Below are 24,366 nucleotides of genomic sequence, written 5' to 3' on the forward strand. Positions count from 1 at the left end.
GGATCTCTCTTCTTCCTAATAAACTATTCTCAATTTAGACACAAATAACACAAAAACACTCTTCTTATTCATGTGAAATCTTAGAGTCATTAAACTTGAGAACACATAGAATGACAAAACAGATCATCTCACTTACTTCAAACTACATTTGGTTAAAGGTTACCATTCTTCCCAATGTGGTACAGGTCATGCTACTATCATTCACACCCTTGTCACATCAAGTTTTGAGTGTTACAGACTCCATTTAGGGCATCTTGACATGCAAAATTAGAGCTCGTACAGAAATGGCAGATGAATTACACAGCCAAAAATACTGCCATCAACATAGGAAACATTTTGCTAGTGCTTCATTTTCTTTTACCCCACAGAAGTACGTGATTTATCTTTTCTGGGGTGTGGAGAAGGAAAAGTGTTGTTTTGTATGCCTAATGCACAATGAGAACCCATCTGCCCTTCCCCATAAAAGAAAGACCTAAGACAATTTTATTTTATAAAATAATGCATGACTGGGATGCATCTACTTGACAGGCCTGATTTTTCCCCCACACAAGGCCAATATGGTTAGTCAACAGAGGCACTGGAGTTCCCATAGTGAAACAGAGGGCTGGGAAAGGCTGAATGTATTACAAGGACACTATTTTCAGGGGCTTTCAGTTTCGGAATTAGTTCTCCATCTTGTTGTGTGGAACAGCCCGAGTCTGTTAATATTCACAATATGCTGCAGAATATATTTGCTGAAGCAGTGACAGGAGAGTGATAGGGATTTTTTAATTTTTTTTTTTCTGGGAATGAGGATTATGGTTTATGGGAACTAAGAAAAAAAAGGGAGTGAGCTTCTTTTAGGATGACAGGCTGATTTGGTGCAAAGAAAACCATCTGTTGTATTAATCTGAATTAATGTTTTCATCATATATAGAGGATTCCTGGAACACTAACACTTCTAACTATCATAAGAAAGGAGAATTATCTCATAAAGAATCTGTATTATCTTTTCTCTGAAAAGCCCTTCAGTCTCCACTGTCTTTTCAGTTTTCAACTTAAGGTACAGTAGTGCTTTTCTTCTGTTACAAGAAAGCCTAAATTTATTTATCTCACAATAGCAGTAAAAATGGCTGTTGCTTCACAGCCTTCCTCCCTTTTCCCCTTGCCACAGATCATCTTTCCATTGAGAGGTAACATATGAAGAAGAAATGCCATATGCTCACTGGAATGAGAACAGAAAAGAAAAAAAAAAGTAAAAAACAGTTACAGACTCAGCTCTCTAGTCTATCTACCCTTTCAACTATTCCATAGGTCCAGCACAGAGTCAATAGTCTAATGGACAGGTGGGTCACATTTTCATGAGACAAGTCAAAATAAAATGAAGTGTCAAATAGTTTGAAGTAATTTGAAATAATCTTTTATGCAGTTACTTGTGAGAGCACTTCATACACGTGATCACAAATAAAGTGAAACTTCCTGTAAAGGTAAGTGAATAGGTGAAATAGGAATAGAAACTGAATCCCAGTACCAAGTAGAAACAAGAGAGTGAATATAAAGGGCTAGAGGTTCAACTCCAAACTCCAAGTCCCATCCTGACGCAGCGGGGAAAAAAAAAATAGTGGGAAGATGACATTGCTGTGGATTAAAGCTTAAAATCAAGCAGGTGATCTTATGAGGCATCCAGCACCACTTCACCATCAAAACTAAACTTCAGGAAGAAGGTGACCAGGAGGAGCCAATCAACCAGCTTTGCGACATGAGCTGTGGTCCCTAGGCCAGCAAGAGGAAGAGACAGGACAGCTTGTTCCTCTGCTGAACAGACACAGAAGGTTCATATGCCCCAAGACACCAGAAACTGTTAAGCAAAAGTTTCAACAGCACCAACAGATGTCCTGCAAGGATGTGAGCAGTGAACTGTAATTACAAGCTCCAGGACCTCCACTGGGCAATCTCTGCTGAAGACTGACAGCAATTAGACTAACTACAGTTACCAAATTAGGGCAAAGTTGAAGCTAGAGGGAGCAATGCAAAAAGAAAGGCAGCCCACCTAGCAGCTCTAGACAAGCTAGACATGGCACTGCTGGAGTGGGGAATATACCTCCTCCTTTATCTCTTTTTACCCAGAATCCTATCAAGTCTGGAACCAGGACCATGCCTTTTGCTTTTTATATCTTACCCTCTTCACCTTAAAAGCAGACAATGAAGGGGTTAGTAGGGGACAACAGAAAACAGTCTTCTCTTGCTGTTAGCTAATTCTGCAACTCAAGCAGAAGTCTGTGCTACCCTTCAGAAGTTCCAGGATTCAAACCCTGTTATTAAACAAAATGGAAGGTCGATTACAGTGGAAAGTAAAGAGGGACAAAGGTTAGAAAATTACAATCACCTACCTGAAAGAAGCATATCTGAGTTAAAAGCAAGCTGCCTAGCTTGTAAAAATTAAGTGCCCAAAGCTGAAGAATGTCAATTTTCTCTTGGTTAAAAAGGCTGCCTTTATGGTCTAGTCTCCAATTATATAATCATGGTTTCGGAGTCCATGCCTCATGCAGTTCACAGCCAAGTCGTGTTACAGGTAACCTCATAAAAGTTTAACAGTTTCTAACCTTAGTTAAGCACTTAAGTGCAATATCACTAACATCCCTTCAACATGTTAAGAATTTGGTTTTCCTGCATGTACCATACAAGTATTACTTCCCTAGGTCTCTTTTCCACTAATATGCAGCTTTGGAAATAATTTCCTTCTCATGCCAAATTCTTCATATTTTATATACCTGTATCTTTCTGACAGCTGCTTGTATTATTCCTGTTCTCTCTGATCACAGTTTGCTTCATTCTTCCCATCTACTGATTTTGCAATTAAAACTGTAAGAAACAAATCATGTTTATCTGATGTTTTTCATTTTTTTCCCTCATCCTAGATCCCTGAAATCCCTTCTGACATCCATTTTGAAAGTAATGTTTCCAAATAAAAGTGTATCCAAAACAGGAATATCATAAGATATTGATACTTCAGTGTATACTTAATATTCATCAGTAAATATTGTGGGAAAACCTAACTATATGATTTGGCAACTCTTCAGAAACCAAACCTAAAAATCTGGTTTCTCAATTCCTATTCAGGTGTCCATTAAAAGGATTTCTCTGAGCATTTTATTATTTCAAGAATGCAAGTGCGAAACACTTCAAATTGACGAGATTTTCAACTGTCCGCAGAACAGACAATGGAGATGTTTTTCATGTAAGGGAACTATTTTTAACTGTGAAACTGAACTAAAAGTTTGGACTTTAAAAGAAGATAATGTTAACTGAATTTTACTGACTTAACATACCCAAGTGAAGAACCAATGGAAAAAAACAACATTAATAACACTGAATGATTTTCAGCCATCTTGGCTGATTACACAAGTGTGCTATCTTCAAGGGGAAACAGAAAAAAGAATGTATTTTTCTGTAATTTGCAACACAATATTTAACAAAAAGAGGGAAAACACATCTTGCTTCAAGTGACAGGAAAAAACAGAGGGGTTTAAAGGTCTTTTTGTTGTTGGGGTTTTTTTGTTTGTTTGGTTTGGTTTTCAGTTGTTTTGTGGTTTGTGTTTTTGTTTTTTAATTCTCAATTCTCCATTTTTTACTGAGGACATGACTGCAGAAATCTGCACTCTAAAGAATATGCTTATCAGTGTGATCTCAGATGAGCACACTTTATTTTTTCCACACCTCCTGGGTTTGTGATGCTGCTGACCTGCACAGCTCTTAAGTACTTTGAATTCAAAGGCAAAGAGCTTCATTTATCTATTAGAGTTAGGACTTTACAGTTTTCTAATGCATCCTGTTCCTTACCTTCCATGGCTATGGAAAGCATTTAAATAAGGGGCTCTGCACCCACACAGCAGAGGCTGCAAAGACCTCACAGGCAGAGAAGGAACAAACAAGTCTTTGTTTCTAGAAGAGGGGGATTTGAGGGAGGAGGAGGAGGAGGAGGAGGGGCAGACAAGTTAAAAAACACGGGCAATTTAAGACAATAAAAAAGATCTTGCCGTCCTCTAATATGGCTTAGATTCACAATCTGCAGAATACAGTCAATTGTAATAGCTGCAATATCCTTTTGAGAACAGAGAATTAGTGGCCTTCAAATGTTACACATTAAACGTTCTACTGTCCAAACTCAACAGCAAAATGCCTGTTCTGTACTGTAGGAGATAATACTTGACAGTTACTGAAAAAAGTTTAGACTGCTGTCTACATCCTTAACGAAAAGAAAAAGAGAAAAATAAAACAAAACAAAAACAAACCAAGTGAGAGAAACGATTACCAGTCATTGGTGCTAGAGAGAAAAGGCCAGCAGATTGTTAACAACTCAAACATAAAAGGCTAATTCTCTCCCCAGATCCTATGCCAATTTAAATCACACGTCCCAGGGCACGGACAGTTTTCAGTGACACAGTACCTTTCCCCTATGGAGAATTATGTGCAAAGATTGCTGTAGAGCAACCTTAATCATTAATAAGGCACAGCTGAATGGTTTTTTTTTGGTTTTGTATTTATCATTTCACCCTTCAAAACTAAAACAAATTTTAATCTTCAAATTTAAAGATGTTATTTTTTTGAACAAACAACAACAAAAAAGCTCAGGATCTGAGCATACTATAACTTACTGCTCTTAAGAGTAAGAATCAATGTTTTCATTAAGGGAACTGAAAAAAGAGTACTTGTCCCCTTCAGCTTCATTTGGAAACCAGACAGTTTTTGTGCATAATTTTTGGCTATGGCCAGGTTTTTGAATGGTGCTAGTTTGCAGCACTGCAACAAAGGCAAAAATCCTCTTTGATTAAGTTGAAAAGACCTGTGAAGAAAAAAAATTACCAGCAGGATTTGAAAGAATGAGTCTCGGAAGTAATAAAAACTTGTTCCAAGTGGCTTTTTTAGAGACACTTGGTACAACAATTTGTTTAATCAGGATACAAGTCATGTTTCTGGATTGCATTCTTTATAATGCATTCCTGTATTACTTTAAGGAAATCTCAGTTGCAGTTTCATAATGCTGCTGTTACAAAACAACCTAAAAATTAGCACAATAAAATATTCCATTGTTTTCAGTCTCCGGTTAATCTGAGAATCCTGGAGCTTGGAGTAAGGGGGAAACCTGAAACAGACTATTCTCTGGGCTCATCTTGCTGTCTTAAGTGTACAAACAAATCTTAGTGTCTTAGTCAGGTAAAAAGGAATATTCACACACTCCTGAGCTGGACTCTTGGTTAAAACAAGATACATCCAATGAAAATATTCTCTATTACAGAAACATGTCCAAACTACAGATTGATTACTCTGCATTTATCAATTACTTGTATTCAAATGAAATTAGTATTTTTTTTGTTCTTCTATCACTATGGCACCTACTGATTAAAACAATATAAATTAATTTAAAGAGTTCTTAGTTTTCTTTGATAAAGCTGCCATTGTTTTTAAAAATCCTTCTGTATCCTAAAATGCAGAGGTGCAACAGCTGGATTGATTGACCACCACTAAGACTCTATAGCACCCACAAACAGACTCTTAACACACTGGAAACTAAACTGGAGCAAAATACTGTTGCAGTTGTTCATGTATCTAACTTTTTTCCCCGTAGAAGTTAACAGCAGTATTTATAAAGCACTTTAACTCAATGTATGCCAGTTTCAGAAGAACTGAAATATTCTGGCCAGCCACAAAAGCAAATACAAATGAGATTCAGCAGTAACGTAAATAGCTATAAGAAACTTCTGCTCAGTGAATGCATATAAAACAAAACATTTTCCATTCTTTAAAAAGAAGTAAGTTTCAATTTTGGAAGTCTAAACAATTTCTTAAATATTTGACTTTATTTCAAGATCTTCATACAGAATGCAACTGACAGTGTAAGTATTAGGACAGGACGACTATGCAGGGCACACTGCATAGGACAGATTACGAGAAGAAACCTCAACTAATGTCATTAAGTTGAAACTGTATGTATGAAACACTGAAGACTACAGAAAGTGCAGGACTCAGCTCATCAAGGACCCACGTCTGTCCACTGAATATCTGGCAAAATATATTTAATCAAAGCTAGTGTGTGCTTTAGACCAAAGTTTAATCAGCAAAGAGTCCACATTAAGGGTATTAGCTGCAAACAGAGTTTCACTGCTTAATCACCACATAGTACTTCCTGGGTTAATTAGGCCAAAAGACAAGCTTCTGTACAACTAATTATAAACCAATGTCATCCTTTTTTTTTTTTAAATGCAGGTTTCCTTCAGTTTATTGGAGGGAAAGAAACCTTGTGTATATGTATGTGCACATCTGCATCTTTTTTTAATCTCTGTCATAAACCCATCAGAAATTATTAAACATGAATTACAAAATGCAGTAAAAACTACTGTAATTAAAAAAATAAAAATCAACAGTATACTGTCAAGAAATGGAGAAAAAATGTTTTCTGTATATAAGGAACTGAAATCATGTTTCAACAGATTGAATTTAAGGAGGAAAAAAGCTGACGCTTCTTTGAATTTTAGATTATATATGATTAGATATACAGTATATAATTATTGTGTGTGTATACGTATATTTAGATTACAGATAATGAATGATGTGTTCAAAACTATGCACCTTCAGTTTTTAACATAGTATGCTCATTAACAGAGACATGCAAACTGCGGTGTTGGAAGGATATGGTGGAAAAAATGACCCTATTAGGAGTGCAGTTTTCTTTCACTGTCACAGCTGTTCTAGCACAAAACTGGAAGTACGCATTATTTTTATTGGCATAAAGACACCATTACCAACAAACCTCCTTTCTCAAACAGGATTAAATTATTCTGAAAACAAAACAAACCCCCAAACAGGTACAAACTTACATAAACCTACTGCTCTGACAAATCCTTAATAAAAGTGGGTTTTTTTTCCCTTTTTTATTAGTATACAAGTATTCTACATAAAGGAGATAACTGCATCCTTACGCAATACTTGTGGAGACATTTAAAGATTTCTTCAGGTCTCAATACATGCTGCTTTTGAACAAAACAAGATTTCACTTTGTTATGATGATGAACAACTAATAAGCATTTATTGTCCCTACTGTAAGAGCAGCATCCCCTATTACAAAGGGATGCTTACCAGTGAAATTTCATCTGCCTCTGCAGATTAGCAACGAGCTCACTTTGACAGAAGTCACTGGTTCACTGAAAACTGATGCTACTCCATCTGTACACATTCTGTGATACACATACTAAAACACAGAAGTCTTTTCCCCATCCTAAGTGATCTCCTGAAATTGTTCTGAAAAAACAGAGATAGGGAAGTGAAAAATCTAATACCAATAGACCTTTCACATGAGTCAAATCCACTTTGTTTTAGAGAGCACGTAAAGAGATTATGCCATTGCATTCGCAGATCAAAACCAACTGTGGCTCATGCTCTGCTTTTGTGCACAAATGGAAGGCAGATCTTGAACTTAAAAAAATCTGAAATACCACTGTGACCAGACATAAGGTCTGGACTTTTTTTTGACCACACAAAGGCCAAAAAAAAAAAAAAAAAAAGTTTTCCGGTCTAGGGTTCTAGTTCTATCTTGTCCACAAATTTGCCTCTGGCAAGGCTCCTAAAAACTCATGTGAAGAAACACATATTAAACAAAGTGCCAGACAGGTAAGGTATAAGAAAGCAACACTATGGCATACTTTCTTTTAATTTCTGATACTTAAAAATTAGCAGATGCTCTGAAGCTTAAGGTTTTAAGTACATTTCAAGTCTGTTGTGCAGTTGGATTTGGTTGTTTTCGTTTTTTTAATTTAAATGATAAATACATGCTTCAATGAAATCTACAGGTGCATTTTACTTCAGTATTTCCAAACAAGCCCTTTCCATTGTTTCAAAGGTATAATGTTCTTACATGACAAAAGAAGGAAGCAGAAAACCCTGGTGTGCATTCTCTATACTCCTACTGTTATCACAGAATCATAGAATGGTTTCAGTTGGAAGCGACCTTAAAGATCATCTAGTTCCACCCCCCTGCCATGGACAGGGACATCTTCCACTAGACCAGGCTGCTCAGAGCCCCATCCACCCTGGCCTTGAACACTTCCAGGGATGGGGCATCCACAACTTCTCTGGGCAACCTGTTCCAGTGTCTCACCACTGTTATCATAAAAATCTTTGCCTTATGTCCAATCTAAATCTACCCTCTTTCAGTTTAAAACCATTGCTGCTTCTCTTGTCACTACAGGCCTTGGTAAAAAATGTCTTTCCGTCTTTCTTATTAAGCCCCCTTTATATATTGAAAGGCTGCAGAAAGGTTTTCTTGGAGCCTCCTCTTCTCCAGGCTGAACAACCCCAACTCTTTTACAGGTCCATGTCCTTCTTATGTTGGAGGCCCCAGAGCTGAACATAGTACTCCAAGGTGGGGTCTCACCAGAGCGGAGTAGAGGGGCAGAATCACCTCCCTCGACCTGCTGGTCACACTTCTTTTGATGCAGCCCAGGATATGGTTGGCTTTCTGGGCTACAAGCGCACATTGCCAGGTCATGTTGATCTTTTCATCAACCAACACCCCCAAGTCCCTCTCCTCAGGGCTGCTCTCAATCTACTGATCGCCCAGCCTGTATTTGTGCTTGTGATTGCCCCGACCCATGTGCAGGACCTGGCACTTGGCCTTGTTGAACTTCATGAGGTTTGCTTTTATCATCGCTTTTATTCCTTCTCCTACTTGCGTAGCTCCAGCAGCTACTGTACACAGAGCCCCTGTGGCACCTTCCATAATGATATTAAACACTGTCTTGCCTTGCCTTCCCCCTCATCCAAAATTGATACAGAACTTCAAAAAACATTAACAAAATCTCTAAGTGGGAGTGATAAAAAAAGTTGTGGCAATGATTTAAATCTGAGGTCACATCTTTTGCTTCATACCCTGTATGGCAGCTCCAACATTTAAAAGAACAGAAGGAAAAAGACTGGGTGTGTGTAACACTGGTATGATCTCTAGTAACAAACCTATAAAACTGAAGTCTGGAATAAAATAACAAGAAAACTGAAACAGTATCTTGCTTTATTCCAATTCCTGCAGACAGACTTGTCTGACTACGCTAATGGAGTACTATTGTTTAAACACAAGACTTACATTAACCCAATACAGACACAGAAATCAACTGCCAGTTTCTGGTATTTTCCCACTTTGAGTTCACCATCGCATCTTAGAATTTAACAAATTAAGTATCCTCAAAGGGCAAATTATTTTAAGTTGCATTTCAAAAACAAGTCCTATCATCTGCAAACTTAAATAACAGTTAAAATCCCTTTAATGGTATTCGATACAAAAGCCCGTTCTTGGAAACTTGTAGCAATAAAGCTGAATGATTCCAAACTTCAACTGGTTCTAGGAAATTTAATTTTATAGAAAAAGCAGATGTTCTTCTACTTCACCAACTCCAGCCACTCGGAATGCACAGCTGACCTGTTTCCTACTCAGATATTCTTTGACTATCAAGAAAACATACTAACTTATCTGGAAGGCTTAAGAAAAACAGTAGGATCTGTGAAGAATGACTAATGGACAATAGCAGAAGCTAGTAAAAGACAAAACAGTCCAAAACACAAGGTCAACCTGACAGTCCAACCACCTTAAAGAAATAACCTTCTAAAAAGAGTAATTTGAAGCCCCTTCTACAAGGCCTGCAAAGGCACTGAGAAGGTAGGACAGCATGTTTCTACCAGATGCTCCACTAGACAAGAATCCTGCTGACACAGGCCTAAGAACCACCCCCATCCCCATTCCTTTGATCCCATGTCATCTTTTATGATTGCCTGTGCTTGGCATGAGAAGATCCTCCTTTCACACTTGGTTCTTTTCTACATTTTTGAAGTTTGTGAATTCTCCTAACGCAAAACTGTTCTAAAGTCAAATATGTAGACTTGGAGGATCAACATCTGAGCCACAACAAGACTTCACTGCTGTTTAAGTGGTGTAGCTGAAGACCTCAAGCCCACTTCAAAGATGTTAGATCTGAGTCTTGGAACAAAGTTCTTCTCTTCAACTCGGGTTTGGAGCACTCAGGTTTTAGACTTGGCCTACTCCACAGCCAGGTATTCTGACAGGGACTCTTATCTGATACATTAGTCTTAAAAGCCTGCTCCAGGAAAGACTCCATATTAACTGCATCTTTTAATTTTCTGTTTAAAAGCATGAATGCAATACCCAAGTTTCCCTTACCAAGTAAGTCAGTAGGTGTGTCTGCCTAAAACAATTTCTTCAAACTGATCCTCCTTCCTTCTCTCTTTTCTAGCCACATTAATGGAAAATTCCCAGCACTACTTAAATAAATAAATAAATAGATATATATGCACACCTACTAGAGAAAATAAAGATGAATGCAAAGTTTCTATCTGATGAGGAATATACAGAGATATAAGGGCTGTCTCCCTGGAAGCTAGGCATTCAGAAGCAATAAGGGCAAAGACTCTTCAAACCTTCTGTTTCTGAATACTGGAACAGAAGAGTATGTTTGCACATACCATTCAATTGCTTTATTGTTTTCAATGGTTCTTCAGATTGGTGAAAGTGGCAGTATCAAGGAAGAAATGAATTTCTCCATCTTCAATCAACATTTATATCACTGTAATAATCAAAAGCTTCAACATTACAAAGATGAATTCACCTAGGATTGCTTCTGAGAGTGTTAGCAGTCAAAAAATAGTGAAAACCAAGCCCTTATATTAAAACAGCGATAGAAAAGAGTATGGTGATCCTCAGGGGGGAAAAAACCAACAGGATTTTCAACCTATATTAAGCACAGAAAGGTAAACTTCTGAGTCATTCACATGCTATTTAGGGTCACAGCACATACTTGTTGAGGATCTCCACATGATAAATAAATGCAAGGCTCAGTAAGTTAGCTCTGTCAAACAGATTTTTTTCTTCTTTACTGGAGCGACTTAAGGAGGCCAGAAGCGAGAAAGCAACAGGAACAAGATTTTGTATTTTCTTGGCTCAAATGATAAAAACAAACCATAATACAATGCGTACAACTTAAGATTTCAAGGAAAACTCCTTCAAGCTCAACAGCAGCTAGCAGCTTGTCTCTATTTGCCGTCACTCTAGATCAGAAGAGCCCACATGCTTTTTTTTTCCTTTCCTGCCCCTTTCAGTTACACTTGAGCTCTTTGACTGAAAAGGTCTGGAACAGATTAAAAGTCCGACCACAAAATAAAGAGCCTTGGCATGTACTCAAGCCTGTCTGGGATACACATATGCTGTGGGCCCAAAAAGGGAAGCTATGCAGCAAGAAACCCTTATGCAGTCTTTTGGACATTTCTAACTTCTTTCAGTTTAACTGTGCAGCCTTAACGTTTGATGGAGTTTCAGTATGCACAAGACGAGTAGCTTTTGCCCTTACAGTTAGACCATAGCATTTACAGGAGTACAAAATAGTTCTGAGAAACAAGATTCATCTCACTCACAACCTCTGTCAATTAAAGCCTTTTCCACACTCCTTTTTAATTCCAGCTCATCATTGGAAACTATTATGTGATACAAAGAAAAGAAAAACACATACCCTGCAAGATTACTTAAGTAAATATAATTGACCTGCCTCTTTTAACAGCAAAAGGCAACATTGATTTTCAAAATAACCGCTTCCTTCTCAGCCTTATTCACATATTAAGTAATTGTGAAGTTACAAATTACCCACACACTCCTCATGCAACACACAAACAGGTCTGCAACTCTGGCTGGTGTTAAAGCCAGCATGGACATTTGCCAAAGCTGACAACCTTCAATATACCTTGAGCCCCACCTTTGGGCTCAAGTTGCACAGTGGTTCAACCTGTCTACAAATTGGCGAGCAGTTTATAAACAAAGTGTGACAATCTGATGTTCTCCATAAGACCAAACGGATGTCTAAAGTAAGCACTCAAGCCTACAAAACAAAAATGCTGAAATTTCTAACAGCCATTTCAGAAAAACAAAACAGAACAGTGACTGTTGAGTTTTGTAGCTCTGTGTTTATACGGCATTCATGGAGTTAATGCCTCTCCCAAAAGGGGCCCACAGTTGTTGTTAGGTCAACCCCTGTAAAGCTTCAAAGGCTTTGTATCCCCTCAGCCTGACCTACTCAGTGATCTGCACACTGTTTTCATTTAGTTGCACCGAGTCCAAAACTAAAGCCTGAAAACCACAATGATCTCTTCTTTTTTTTTACCCCTACTGTTTTTTCCATGGCTCTGGAAAAATAACTAAAATCCAAAGAAGTTGAAAATAGTAAGTTATTGGGAAAACAAATCAAGGGCAAATTAATACAGCTAATAAAGCTTACACACACAGGTCATGGCTTTATACAAAGCCTAAAGTTGTAATACCCCCTTAAATGCATCAGAACAACCACTTGGACAATCTGAGAAACTAGTTTAGCATCTCTTAATAATATATGCTATTGCTATTCATAGTCATCAGTGCCAATATTTTATTGAAATGTTTGCAGCTCTGCTCTTCATATAGATCAAGAACATTACAAAAAATGAGTTATCAGTTCTATTTTGTTGAATTTTTACATCTAGACCTTGTGCTCCCTAATTTAAGTTACTATTTCTATTTCCAATATTACATAGTCTTTACCCCACAAAAAGATTATTAAAGTAGAAAAAACAAAGCTAATCATTTCTCTCCAAATAACAGAAAGTTTTGTCATGATCATCACTGTGACAAGCTGGAATTATAAGCTGGTATACGTTTCAAATGTATTTAAACAGCATAAATTATTATTAGACAATGCCTTCTTTAAGATAGTGCAAAGGAAAGTATTTGTTTGGGAATTAAAAGATTCTTCTGTGGTAATTTTTGCAATTTTAAAGGGAAGAGTGAGCTTGGCTGAAACTGTCTGTAGGTAAGTAATTTCTGAATGCCACCAACTTTGGGAACTGTATGGATCATATGGCAAAATACCAACCCCTACCATTAGAAACTCTGGTGACATACACTCCTAAAGGATATATGCTAATCCTTTTTATATTTTTTTAAAAATAATTATTTCAATAAGGTCTCTATAATTCAAATTAAAATATATTTTAATCGTACTATAAAAAGTTTTCAAAATATGCCTGCAAAATTAAAGCTGAGTGAACTGAAGCGAATCAAAAATTCTGAAGCGAGATGAACTTTTACCAAAGCGTGGGTCAAGCCTTGGGTCTAGCCAAGATGTGGTCTTGTTCTTATGGTTTATGTAGTAAATTTCTCCATCCTGGGTCATAGCTTGTTCCCATCCATCGGGGAGTGGGCCTGCAATATAGAAGGAAGGAGTTGATGGCGGGCTCTTGTTTGCTCCAGCTGAAATTGATCTAAAAAAAATTCCAACATTTTACATATATAACAGTACATGAAACAGAAGAGTTTCAAGCTCATGTCTAACATTTCTGGGATAAGGGCAAGGAAGTGGTGGGTGGGAAATCAAAGAACAGAAAACACTTCTATCATTTTGATTTAGGATTTGGAGTTTAATTTTATAATTTGTTTGCATCCTTACATATCCTTTTGACACTCCCTTTTGCTATAGCATTATAGTACAAAACCAGCAATAAGTCAAGCCTGCCAGAATGAAACCAGCATGAGCACCAGGAAAAAGAACAAGCATAGAGATATTCTACCTCTCATGGGAAAGTTCATCTAGTGATTAAGGACCAGCAGCAGCAACAAGGTAACACTAATGAGATCCTGAAATATTCCTCTATCTTTCACAAACAATTTTAAAAAGTGACAAAACTAATTTTCCCTTTACCTCATACCATTACTTTCTGTGAAAGCATTAAAGGCTTAAGCAAGCAAAAACACAAACCTGAAGAACAGGAGGCAAACAGACAATGAGAAAGCAAAGGTAGGAAAACACCAGGAGCAGACATAGAGACACAGTGCTGCAAACAACAGTGCTATGCCTCTATGAGCAGGAAGGCAGAGGCAGGGAAACCTACATGTAGGAAATGGTGAAAGGGAGGTAGGTGAGGGTGTTCTGGAGTCCATAGCCAATGGCTGAACACAGAGTCTTGAGGTGTGTTTCCCTTATGTTCCAAATAGCAACTCTTGAGAAAACCACCTTTCATCGCTATACAGTTCATAAACCACTCACTCCCACCTCTATATGATCATGTACATTCATCTGTATTTTGCTTAGACTGAAAACTATTCTTGAAGTTACATTCATCTCATCTTATCTGGCAGATGCTTTACAAATATATGTTTTTGAATTCTTATACTAACATAGATACGGACTTCTAAAAATATCTAAATTAGATACAGGAAGATCATGCCTGTATTTCTTTAGATTTAAGTACAGTCCTAAGATGGTATAGCAAAAGATCCACTACAAATGTTAAGAATGTAAAAGAAATTAGAACAAGACCTGCTGCAGGAAGCCACATCGTATTTCAACCTCTCCTTCCACTCTTCCTCAGTATAATATGGTAATACACTAGCAAAAGCCATCTGGCTGCTAGACTTGGACTAACAGACCATTCTGTACAATGTGAGGTACATTAAATATGCACAAACGTCATAATTTCACACATGAGATTCAGATATACACACAAAAATATGTGTCTGTATCTGATAAATGCCCGAAGTACCTACTAAATCCATTTTTAAACTACATTAACTCTTTGCCTGTCATTTTGTCCTAAAGTCATGCTCCTGTTGAAGAATTCGATGTCTAAAGCTGGGGGGTGAGAGGAGAGGAAGGACAGATTTGTTTGCTTAATATCAAAAGATGTTCTTGGAGCAATGTCAAAAAGAGTAAAATAATAATTCGAATGCATTCCAGTAATATCCCAAGACATAACCAGGACAAGAATTTCTTACTGTGGTCTTTGAAGATCCCCTGCAAACTACATTTCTAATTTAAACTCTTTCATTTTGGCTCAGAAAACAATGCCTTTCTCTAGCAACCTCACTATTCCACCATTAGAGCTACAGGTTTTTGAGTGAGGAAAACCAGTGATCTAATGGTTGGACATTTCCTTCCCATCCTTAATGCTCAAAAGCTTTACATGCTGCATACAAGTAACAAGAGTACCTCAGCTTTTATCAGAGGCTAATGAACAGAACAGACAAGAAAGAGTGACAACACTGCAAAACATTCATAAACCCTAACATACTCACGAATCCTAACACATTCACAGTGTAACAGGACTCTGATGCAGAATTGGAAGCTCAAGTGCGAAGAACCCTATACTTTGTTACCATACCCAAAGACCAGCCAGCTAATCAGTGAGATGCTATTTTATAAAACAGGGGCAACACAAGCACAGTGATATGCCCCACATCATCCAAGTGTAGAAGCCAATGAAGAACCAAAAATGTTCCTTGACTCCTAAGCCAACACACTGGCCATGTGGGCAGACCTTCTCACTACCGTTCTCCTCAGAGTCCTTCTAAGCCACACATCCCTCAGAGATGAAACTCAGCAAGAAATTCTCTTTTGAACTGCAAAGCCAAAAAACCCAGCTGGCTCTAGGAAAAACAAAACTAGCCTTGGGGTGTCAGTCCTGCTTAACATTGAGTAAAGTGTATACTGGTCCAGCGTGTTCCTTTGTAGTAAATAAGAACAAAATGCCTTTGAAGCAGGATGCCAGGAGCCGATCAGTCCACCTACCTGGTGGAACAATACTGCTTATGAGATTCAGTGATCTGATGAGTACTAGCTTACTAGAGACAAACCTGGGCAAGGTTCTTTTTCTAAATAAAATGCAGAGCTGTGGACAGGACAGGAAAGGAAATGTCTGTCTGCTCACCTGGCTGTCATGGTAGCAAATCTTCCTTGCTAAGTGCCATCAATGGCTGCAGAAACAGAACTTTTCGCTCTACAAACTTGGCATTAATCATGATGTTGCTTTCTTCCTTGGCCAGTAAACTGCTCTCGTGTTTCTGCTGTTACCCCTACATGTTGAAATGGTAGTTCAAAAATTGATTAGTACTGCTTTCTGTAATTCCTGTTTGGTTTTGTGAGCAGTTGTGAAACCAGAAGACTGTCAAGTCTGATTTTGTAACTGGCTGTCTGACTATGTCTGTATTAGAGGCAAGTAACAGAGGAAAAACGGAAAACCATGGTGAAGAACAGCAGACACATTCACTCAGAGCATCTAGGAGAATTCCTGTGCAATTACATGTCCCTTCCCCCCAAAAAAGACTCAATAGGAACAGAATTCCCAGCATTACCTTATGACTTAAGTTATATAAGCTCTATGTTGCTGATTTTCAGACCTTCTCACTAACATTTCCATAGTTACTGTAGCCCACGTTGTACAAAACCAGCCATGCTGGGTTTAACCACAAGTCCACTTAGCCCAGGCACCTAGCCTGGGGCGATGGACAGAACTTGTTGCTGAAAGCAGCACGTTTAGTGATTGTCACACTCTATAAACTTTTAAATAAAGCACTGAATACACATATTGACCCAAAAAATACAGTGGCTATGAATAGCCACTTGGCCTCCAAGTACCTCAGGTGATTTTTTGTGCCAGATTCTGTCTACTTACTAGGTGCCCAAGGATCTCTCTTTCAAGTACTTTGCCAGTCTCCCTTTGAACCTTCATAAACATTTAGCACGAACAATATCCCTGTGGCATGGTCTTCTACTAGTTCTGTTTGGTGCCTCCTAGGTCAGTTGAACACAATCATAACCATAAGCTTACAATTCTATGAAATTATTTGCACAGGGGGAGACAGCCCTTCTAGGGAACTCACCATTTACTGCGGTATTTTCAAAGACAAGGTTATCCAAAAACTAGATTCCCATTTCCAAATGTAAGCGCTCCTTACAGAACTACTGATAAGGCATACCTCTGTAAATAAATATTTATATAATGGTGTAACTTAAATACATGTAATTTTAAAAGTCTGTGTATGTGTCTGTTTGGTGCATGTTTCCATTTTTTGGTGAGTTTTTACTTTCTCAATATACCATTTTTGCCATGAAATGCAGAGTCTTGAACACAAAGTAGAGCTCACTGCTGGCAGATAGAAAGCAACAGGAAGAGTAACAAAAGCAAAAATGTAGTAGAGACTCAAACAGTGGTGGGATATAATGTAGAACTTGCAAGTCCCTACAATTTCTGATATTTAATTGTAAAATAATTGTAAATAAAGATGTATTTTATCAAAAGGTTAATGCATATTAGAGAGCATCTGTATCTAGATATTAAAAGAATACACATAGACAACCTAGGAACTGGAACACCTATGTTCAACAGCAGGAATCACCTTCACCTAATACAAACACTGATCTCTAAGAACCTTCCTAATCTTTCTCTGTGAAAGCTGAAATTTTTCCCTTCAGTCACTGTCACTGTGATTCCAAAACTTTCTAAAATTATATCAAAGTCTACAAAATTTACCTGAAGTCCACCTTTATTCTGTCAAATCAGTAAAACTTACAAAAAGACACTTAAAAAGGGGGCATTTTTTGCAGATGACGAAAGAAATGAATATTACTGTCACGCAGATACTTAGAAACTCAAGTTTCACAACAGAGTATATGTCGTGTTGACTGTACACAAAGCAGAATTTGTAGTATGACTGGTAACATAGAAGAGAAATCTGCAACTGAAGTGAGCAAGAATCTAAGGAAAGAGCTAGAACTTGTTTTAGTAATTGCCATATTCCTCCTTACCCTCCTGCCCCCCAAGGGGGAAAACCCCTCAAGAGTTATGAATCTGAGTGTCCATTTTCCTGCCAATCTTTAACATAGTACTACAGCCTTTCCCTAAGAGGCAATGGAATTACACTAGGTCTAAAAACTTTCACCAGAAAACCCAATTCAAAACTGCAATGTAAGAGGGAAGACAAGAGGACAAAGATAGGTAATCTGCTCCAAAGCTAATTATCTAATGTCTATGCACAAGCAGAAGGGGCTAAAGCAGTGCTGTTAAAGCGTGATTCAGGAAGTAAAAGTATCTGAAGAATGGAAGTATGTAAAAACAATTACTATCCCATCTCTGTTATATCAACTGTTAATTGTATAAGAAACAGGCATTGTTTACTTTCAAATTTATAACTTTACCTCAGTAAGAAATGCATAGGAGAGGTTCCTCAGAAGAACAATGTACTGTTATTACTTTTTTTTTTTTTTTTTTTTTTAAACCCAAGACAGAAGAACATAGTTTCTCCTGTAATACCTTTAGGGAAAAAAATGGTTAGAAACACACACATACACAAAATCAGAACAGTCAACACTAATGTTTATATACATATTGCATATTGAGAAGTAACAGGCTTGTTTTCTTTCCATTATTAATGTGAAAATGCAATCCTATTTCACAGAAGATTAACCAACAAATGCCATCTAAAAGAGCACTGTGTTTCTCTGCATACATATCGCCCAAAACATTTTAGCTGATTACATGTAGCAAGCTAAGTTCAGCAAGACTAAGACAAAAAAAAAATCAAAGAACCAAAACAATGGGGAAAAAAATTCTCACTTTTCACATACTGATGCCCTTCTGTAAAGGTTGTATGCTAACTAACACTCATAAACCAGTTCACTCACAAAATCATGCCAGGAACAGATAAACCCGGTTCAGATGCCTATGAATTTCTTTAAAGAAATGTAACTTACAGCAAGATACCTGGATTATTATCCAGTCTTAGCTGCCTCAAGAGGTGGGATTTCTTAAGAAAAACAACCTAAAACCCTCAACCTCATGCTAAACTATACCTTCCCTGTTTTTATTTTAAACGCTCTTTTGACTTGCCTTCACCCATTCTACACCTTCTAGTTTTGCTTTCTTCCCATTTTCCCTGAGCTCCGCTTACCCTATTTATCCAGAAAAGACAATGGGTTTATCTTCAATATGCAGACAGCACCTTTCTGAGTTCTGTTCTCTCTCCCTCTTCAGTTTGTTTTCCTGTTCTTCATTCTAGCTAATGGCTAGAATTCTAATTCAGGCTAAATGGCTAAAGCTTCTAATGGCTTTCAAGACAGCTCCTAAAAATCCTCTCTCATGTTTTACCACAGCAACTTTACTCACAAGCTCCTATGGCAGTCTGTAATTAAATATACTGAAACTTGGACAGTAACTTCTGATTAAGGGTTACAATTAATGAGTGCTATACAACGATGAACCGTACAGAAAGGAAAACATTCTCCCTTGTGGCATTTCAGACATTTTTTTACAAGTCAGTGACCTCCAGCTGTCACAATACTTACACTTGGTTTTTCCCAGTATCTTTCATGGAAGGTTCTCAAAGCACTAGGGCATGTTTCACTGCCAGCAATATTTCATAACAGGAAACTTCTGTCTTAAAGGTCTCAACTTTATTTCCCAGTTCTTGAGGATGAATATCCAAATTAGAATATTAAGTAATCTTATATTTATGATGTTAGCACTCCAGATTTAAGTTCCACTGTGCTGACGTGGTACACAGTTACTTGATTTTTCCATCTCTCTCAAAGATTCTTTACAAGGCCACCAATGAAGCTTAAGTTACCATGAACTTCAGTAGCAAAAAGTAACAGAACCAGATATAAGAGACTTTAGTAAAAAGAAACATACAGCCATAATTTAAAGTTAGTACATAAAGATTTGCCAAATCAGGTATCAGAAGCAGAATCATATCCAATAAATGCAGGTTCAGTATTATTTAATTCAAAACAGACTTTTGTTAAATGCAAGTAAGTTAAGGGTAAGCAGGTGCATCCAAAGAGCCAGTTCCAAGTCATACTACCTTAACAGATTTAAGCTTAAAAAAAGCAATGCCACATAAACACATAACTCAATATACACAGAAGTTTTGATTTCTTCATGCACTTTATCAAATTCAGAGCACTGGGAAAAAAATCCCAAACTTTACAAGATTTTCAGTTCATATCCAATACAGTATCATCTGTGAAATTAAAAATAAATGTTCAATGAGCTTGTATTCAAGTAAGTGCTTTCTCAAGTCATAAGACAACCCACTTAAACATCTCAACTCTTCGTTATTGCATGAGCAACAATATCTATGCAGGATCACTTGCTTACACACTTACATCTATCAATTACATGTAAACTTTTTATTTTCTTTTAAAAATAATGCTGATTGCTAGATTCTCTTTTAGATTTTTTTCCCTTACAACTAATCAGTTTATATTTTTTTTTGCTAAGGACCCTTCATTTCTTTCAAAGTACATAAAGTGAATCCTACTTCACTATCAATATTTTTTCCTCTTCCAATTCTTGGAACAACAGAAGATTTGAGGAGTTATTTTAAAACACAGAATTTATGTCAATATTCAAACAGCAAGCATCTAGTTTTAGCACAAGCAAGATAAGCCAAAAGGCAAGATAGACCAACGGGACTGTTTCCTTTCTCGTATTCTCTGTTCTTCAGAAGTGTCTCTGCAAAAACATGTCATCTCTATTGCTGCAGGTTTCCTGGGATATATTTACAGAAAAAATAATCACAGATACTATATTTTCACATCAGAGCCTGAGACCTTAATTGCTCTGAATCATGACTTCCTGAACTTCAACAGGACTCTCATTTGTTTCAGGATAATCCAACCTCCTGGCCCAGCCAGCAAAAAGTTTGATTAGCTTCCCCTCTAATACTCAGTCATGAACAGCATAGTATGGTCACGCCTGTTAATCTTTTGGTATTGTCTGCAGTATATGAATTGCAGCATGAAACAAAGCTGTCTAAACGGACAACAAAAAGCAGCACCAGAGAATAACCTTTGTGAAATACAGGAACAGCAGACATACACAAAATACAATCAGTCTGTGGAAAAATGTATAAAACATGAACCTCAGCAACAGACAGAAGGTGACAAAGCATAGGGAAGAGTGTGGCAGTCAAACTAGCATGCAACCAAATTTATCTGCTGGCTCTCTGCATCATCAGGACAAGAGAGCTCTGAAATCACACAGCAGATTCTATAGCAAGAACAAGCACATTTTACTGCTGTCTAGTGAGGCCGCCCCCCCCCCCGCCAAGACTAGCTGAAGAACAGTTCTATATTCCAGGAAAAGATAACCAGATTTCCTCAGCTAGAGGAATAATCATCATGATACAGGATTTTGGAAATGATAGGAAAATAAGAGGAAAACCAAAACGTTGCTGCTTTTAAACAAGATTTTCCAGGTGTTTGCTTTATTTATTCAGGGAAGACAGGGAAAAATGAGATGTTCATAACAAACGTAGGAAATGTAAATGAATGGGAGTATATCAAGCCTAGTAAGTGAGCAAGGGAAGGCAGAAGAATACTGCAGAAGCACAATAGCTTTAATGTAAGTTGACACTAATTTAATGGCAATTCTGGTCTTCATTTTCAGTCAGAAGAAATTAGACAAAAATGCTGCTTCTTTAAATGTTTGAATCATCCATTTGAAAAAATAAAAACACAAACCAAAGAACTACAGGATACTTTCTGTTGACATCATATATATTATACAAATTCTTTTACCTCAAGTATCAGCCTCTTGCTTGGTGCATCAGGCATCACCAAATTTAAAGTTTAAAACCAGGATAACTAGAAGGACAATTGTGAGATTTGACTCCCTCCCCCACAATTAAAATAGCTAGTGTATAATCTTTTTCATAAATATAAATTTTGCTTACCTGATGCTGAGTTCATGATGTTCTGCTGCACAGAAGGACTGGTGGGAGCTGTAACATTCATCTGGGAAAGCATGGCCTTCCTAGGATCTTGCCATGTTGTTGTTTGATCAATGTGACTAAAACAAAACAAAGCAAGAGTTAGGACAGTGATGCCTTCACAACAACCTGCTAGCACAGAAAGTTCAACAACAAAAGGTTAAGCCTGCCAACAATAGTGACATTCAAAATCAAGCAAGAACTGTTTGGATTCTTTCCAAGCACCACAGTATGTTAGGTTTTCAAACCCTTACTCTGGCCACCACCACTTCCCCAACAAACAGCTGTAGTTATCAGAGCTAGAGCAATGGTGAGATGAGGTTCCACACGAATATCATGATCTAGACTGTTGTACTGTAACTAGATGTTGTACCCTTGAAATAGACATTCTCTTCCTTTTCTCATTGATTAGTTACTTGTCATTTTTAAATCTGACTTCAGAGGCTTTCAAACCAAGCCAGTTATGTTTGGAATCTCAAGCACAGTCCAGTAACTTGGCATGACTGAGTTAATTTTCAGTGCCTAGGGAGTTGTAAAGAACCAGCTAGTGAGTAACCACTAGTGTTCCCAAACTTCCTGTCCATAGACCACATCCTCATATTATTTGATGGACTACCCCCCTCACCACTGACAAGTGAACGATCTCTCCATGGTAATTTAAGTAACTAGTCACACTAGAGCAGTAATATGAAAGTGATGTACAGCTGCCTTTCAACTCTATGTGAAAAGATGACGACAGCTGGACTGTCAAGTAACCCAACTAGCCCTCTGCAGAACCTAATTACAAAACTTTGGGAGCTTAGATTTATCTGTTTTGAAAAAACTGAAAGTACATTCAGCACTGTCATTCACAAAAATATGCAATTCAATGAAAACACAGAAGTTTAATGAATGATTACTTCACCTTCTGAGTATGTGATTAGCATGTTTGGCTAATGAATAACAAAATGCAGGCTATTCATAACAAACATCGTTATCTTGATGCCATTAAGCAACACTGCTCCAAGAAGTACATGCAGACAAAAATAAAACTACTAATACACACTGACTATTGACAACAAAGCTTGTTATTGATTCATTTAGAACTGGTAGCAATTAAGATTCATATACAAATAGTATTGTTTTCAGTTAGAATCCAATGCATCATAAACTTGGTACCATTCTTTCCTTACATTAATAATCCTTACAGTTACTTTTTTCTGGATTACATGGAATGCCCGTATTCATTTACTTCAGCAAAACCACAACATTTAAATCTGCAATATAAATTCTATCAGTGATCTGAGTTCAAAACTAGGTACTCCAACTCATACCTCTGCTTTGTATGCATGTCTTGCATTGTGTCGTGTATGTATCTTGGTGGATCAACATGTATTTGTACTGAACTATCAATCAGGTTGTAAATTTTCCACCTTCTTTTTGGGATGAAATAGTAATTGTGCAGCAACTGTTCCCGATCCACAGTTTCTCTTATTTTAAAGCATATTCAACTTTAGGAGCTGGTACTGTATTATTTTAGACATTCTAAAGGGATAAATAATTCAGATCTGTCACCTCAACACTAGCATCTTTGTGGAAACTGACAGCTGACTGTCACCCCGCTCTGCGCCAACGAGAAAGGAACCTACATAAGTACTGCTAGGATGCAATTCATTTGATCAATTTAATGAACGTACAGAAGGTGAATCAGGCCTATTTTCTCCTTTTCTCCCTAAGGTAACTAGGTCAAATACAGTGACATTAGAAGAGATGAATCCCAAACTTTATGTATTTGCATGACCACAACATCCAAGAGCTAATCTAAGACCTCACCATAGGTTAAATGGGACGAACAAAACAGAATATTTTCTTCCTGCCCTAAGCAACTAATTGCTATGCCAAGAAACTTACTAACAAAAACTTTGATTCCAATTAATAAAAATGTGCGCCACTGAATTATTAACTGTTTTTAACATGTTCTTTGATGTTCAAAAAATTGGTATTTTTCCCCAAAATACTAAATTTTATAACTACATCATCATTTCAAACAAGTGACCATGAATAGATACAAATTCAGAAGATCATAAAATGGGGCGGTAGTCACCAAAATAATACTCATGTAGAATTATTTATCACATTCTAATCATTGAAGGGACTTTCTGTTACAAACGTAGAAGGTATCACTAAATCGCTTTTAAAAAAGTTCTGGTTTAAGATATGTATATTTTACTCCAGCAAACATGCACACAAACAATTCCACGCTAAAGAGTTACAGACACACTGTAGCAGGGTCACAAAACAGGCAGGAGTGTTGCTTGTACAAAAATATAATAGTAAACAAAGCTCTACTTTGTCTGCACGTGGCAACTACTACCAGTTTTTTCTTCTATACAGGAAACCTCCCGTTACTACAGCGTTAATTAAAATGGTGTCACTGCCATCTTAGTTTCCACAATACAGCTCATTTAATACAGGTACTATTAAGCACACTGTGTCTTTGGTTGTGTATGTTTTCCAATAGTTTATTTATAAAACAGGGTACAACATAGTAAAGAGTGCTCTGTATATACTGGACTATACATAAACCTTCATACTGGAGAACTTTTTTCACTTTTCTGCTGGTCAATTTTGCAAAGCAATAAAAGCAGGTAAAGATAATACAGACATAAAAACACTGCACAGTAATGCTTCACAGAGTATGTGTTTAAATTACAGTATCAGCATGTGCCACTCCTCCCCTCTATTTCTGATTTGTTATATTTGCTCAGCTCAGTTCTGGGAAT

General features: G+C 37.3%; 1 protein-coding gene across 8 annotated transcripts in view; it reads right to left on the reverse strand.

Moving 5' to 3' along the window:
* YAP1 (Yes1 associated transcriptional regulator) overlaps positions 1–24,366 on the reverse strand; it is a 96,319-nt gene that overhangs the window by 23,371 nt on the left and 48,582 nt on the right. For 4 of the 8 annotated variants that reach the window (XM_069808313.1, XM_069808315.1, XM_069808314.1 and 1 more), the window contains exons 3-4: positions 21,569–21,684; positions 13,148–13,261 (exon numbers count right to left, since the gene is read on the reverse strand). In XM_069808313.1, the coding sequence (XP_069664414.1) occupies positions 13,148–13,261; positions 21,569–21,684 (230 nt within the window). The remainder of the gene's footprint in view (positions 1–13,147; positions 13,262–21,568; positions 21,685–24,366) is intronic. The other 4 variants (XM_069808317.1, XM_069808319.1, XM_069808318.1 and 1 more) reach the window with 1 other exon arrangement.

This window comes from Haliaeetus albicilla, chromosome 20, assembly GCF_947461875.1.
Source record: "Haliaeetus albicilla chromosome 20, bHalAlb1.1, whole genome shotgun sequence".
Classification (NCBI taxonomy): Eukaryota; Metazoa; Chordata; class Aves; order Accipitriformes; family Accipitridae; genus Haliaeetus; species Haliaeetus albicilla.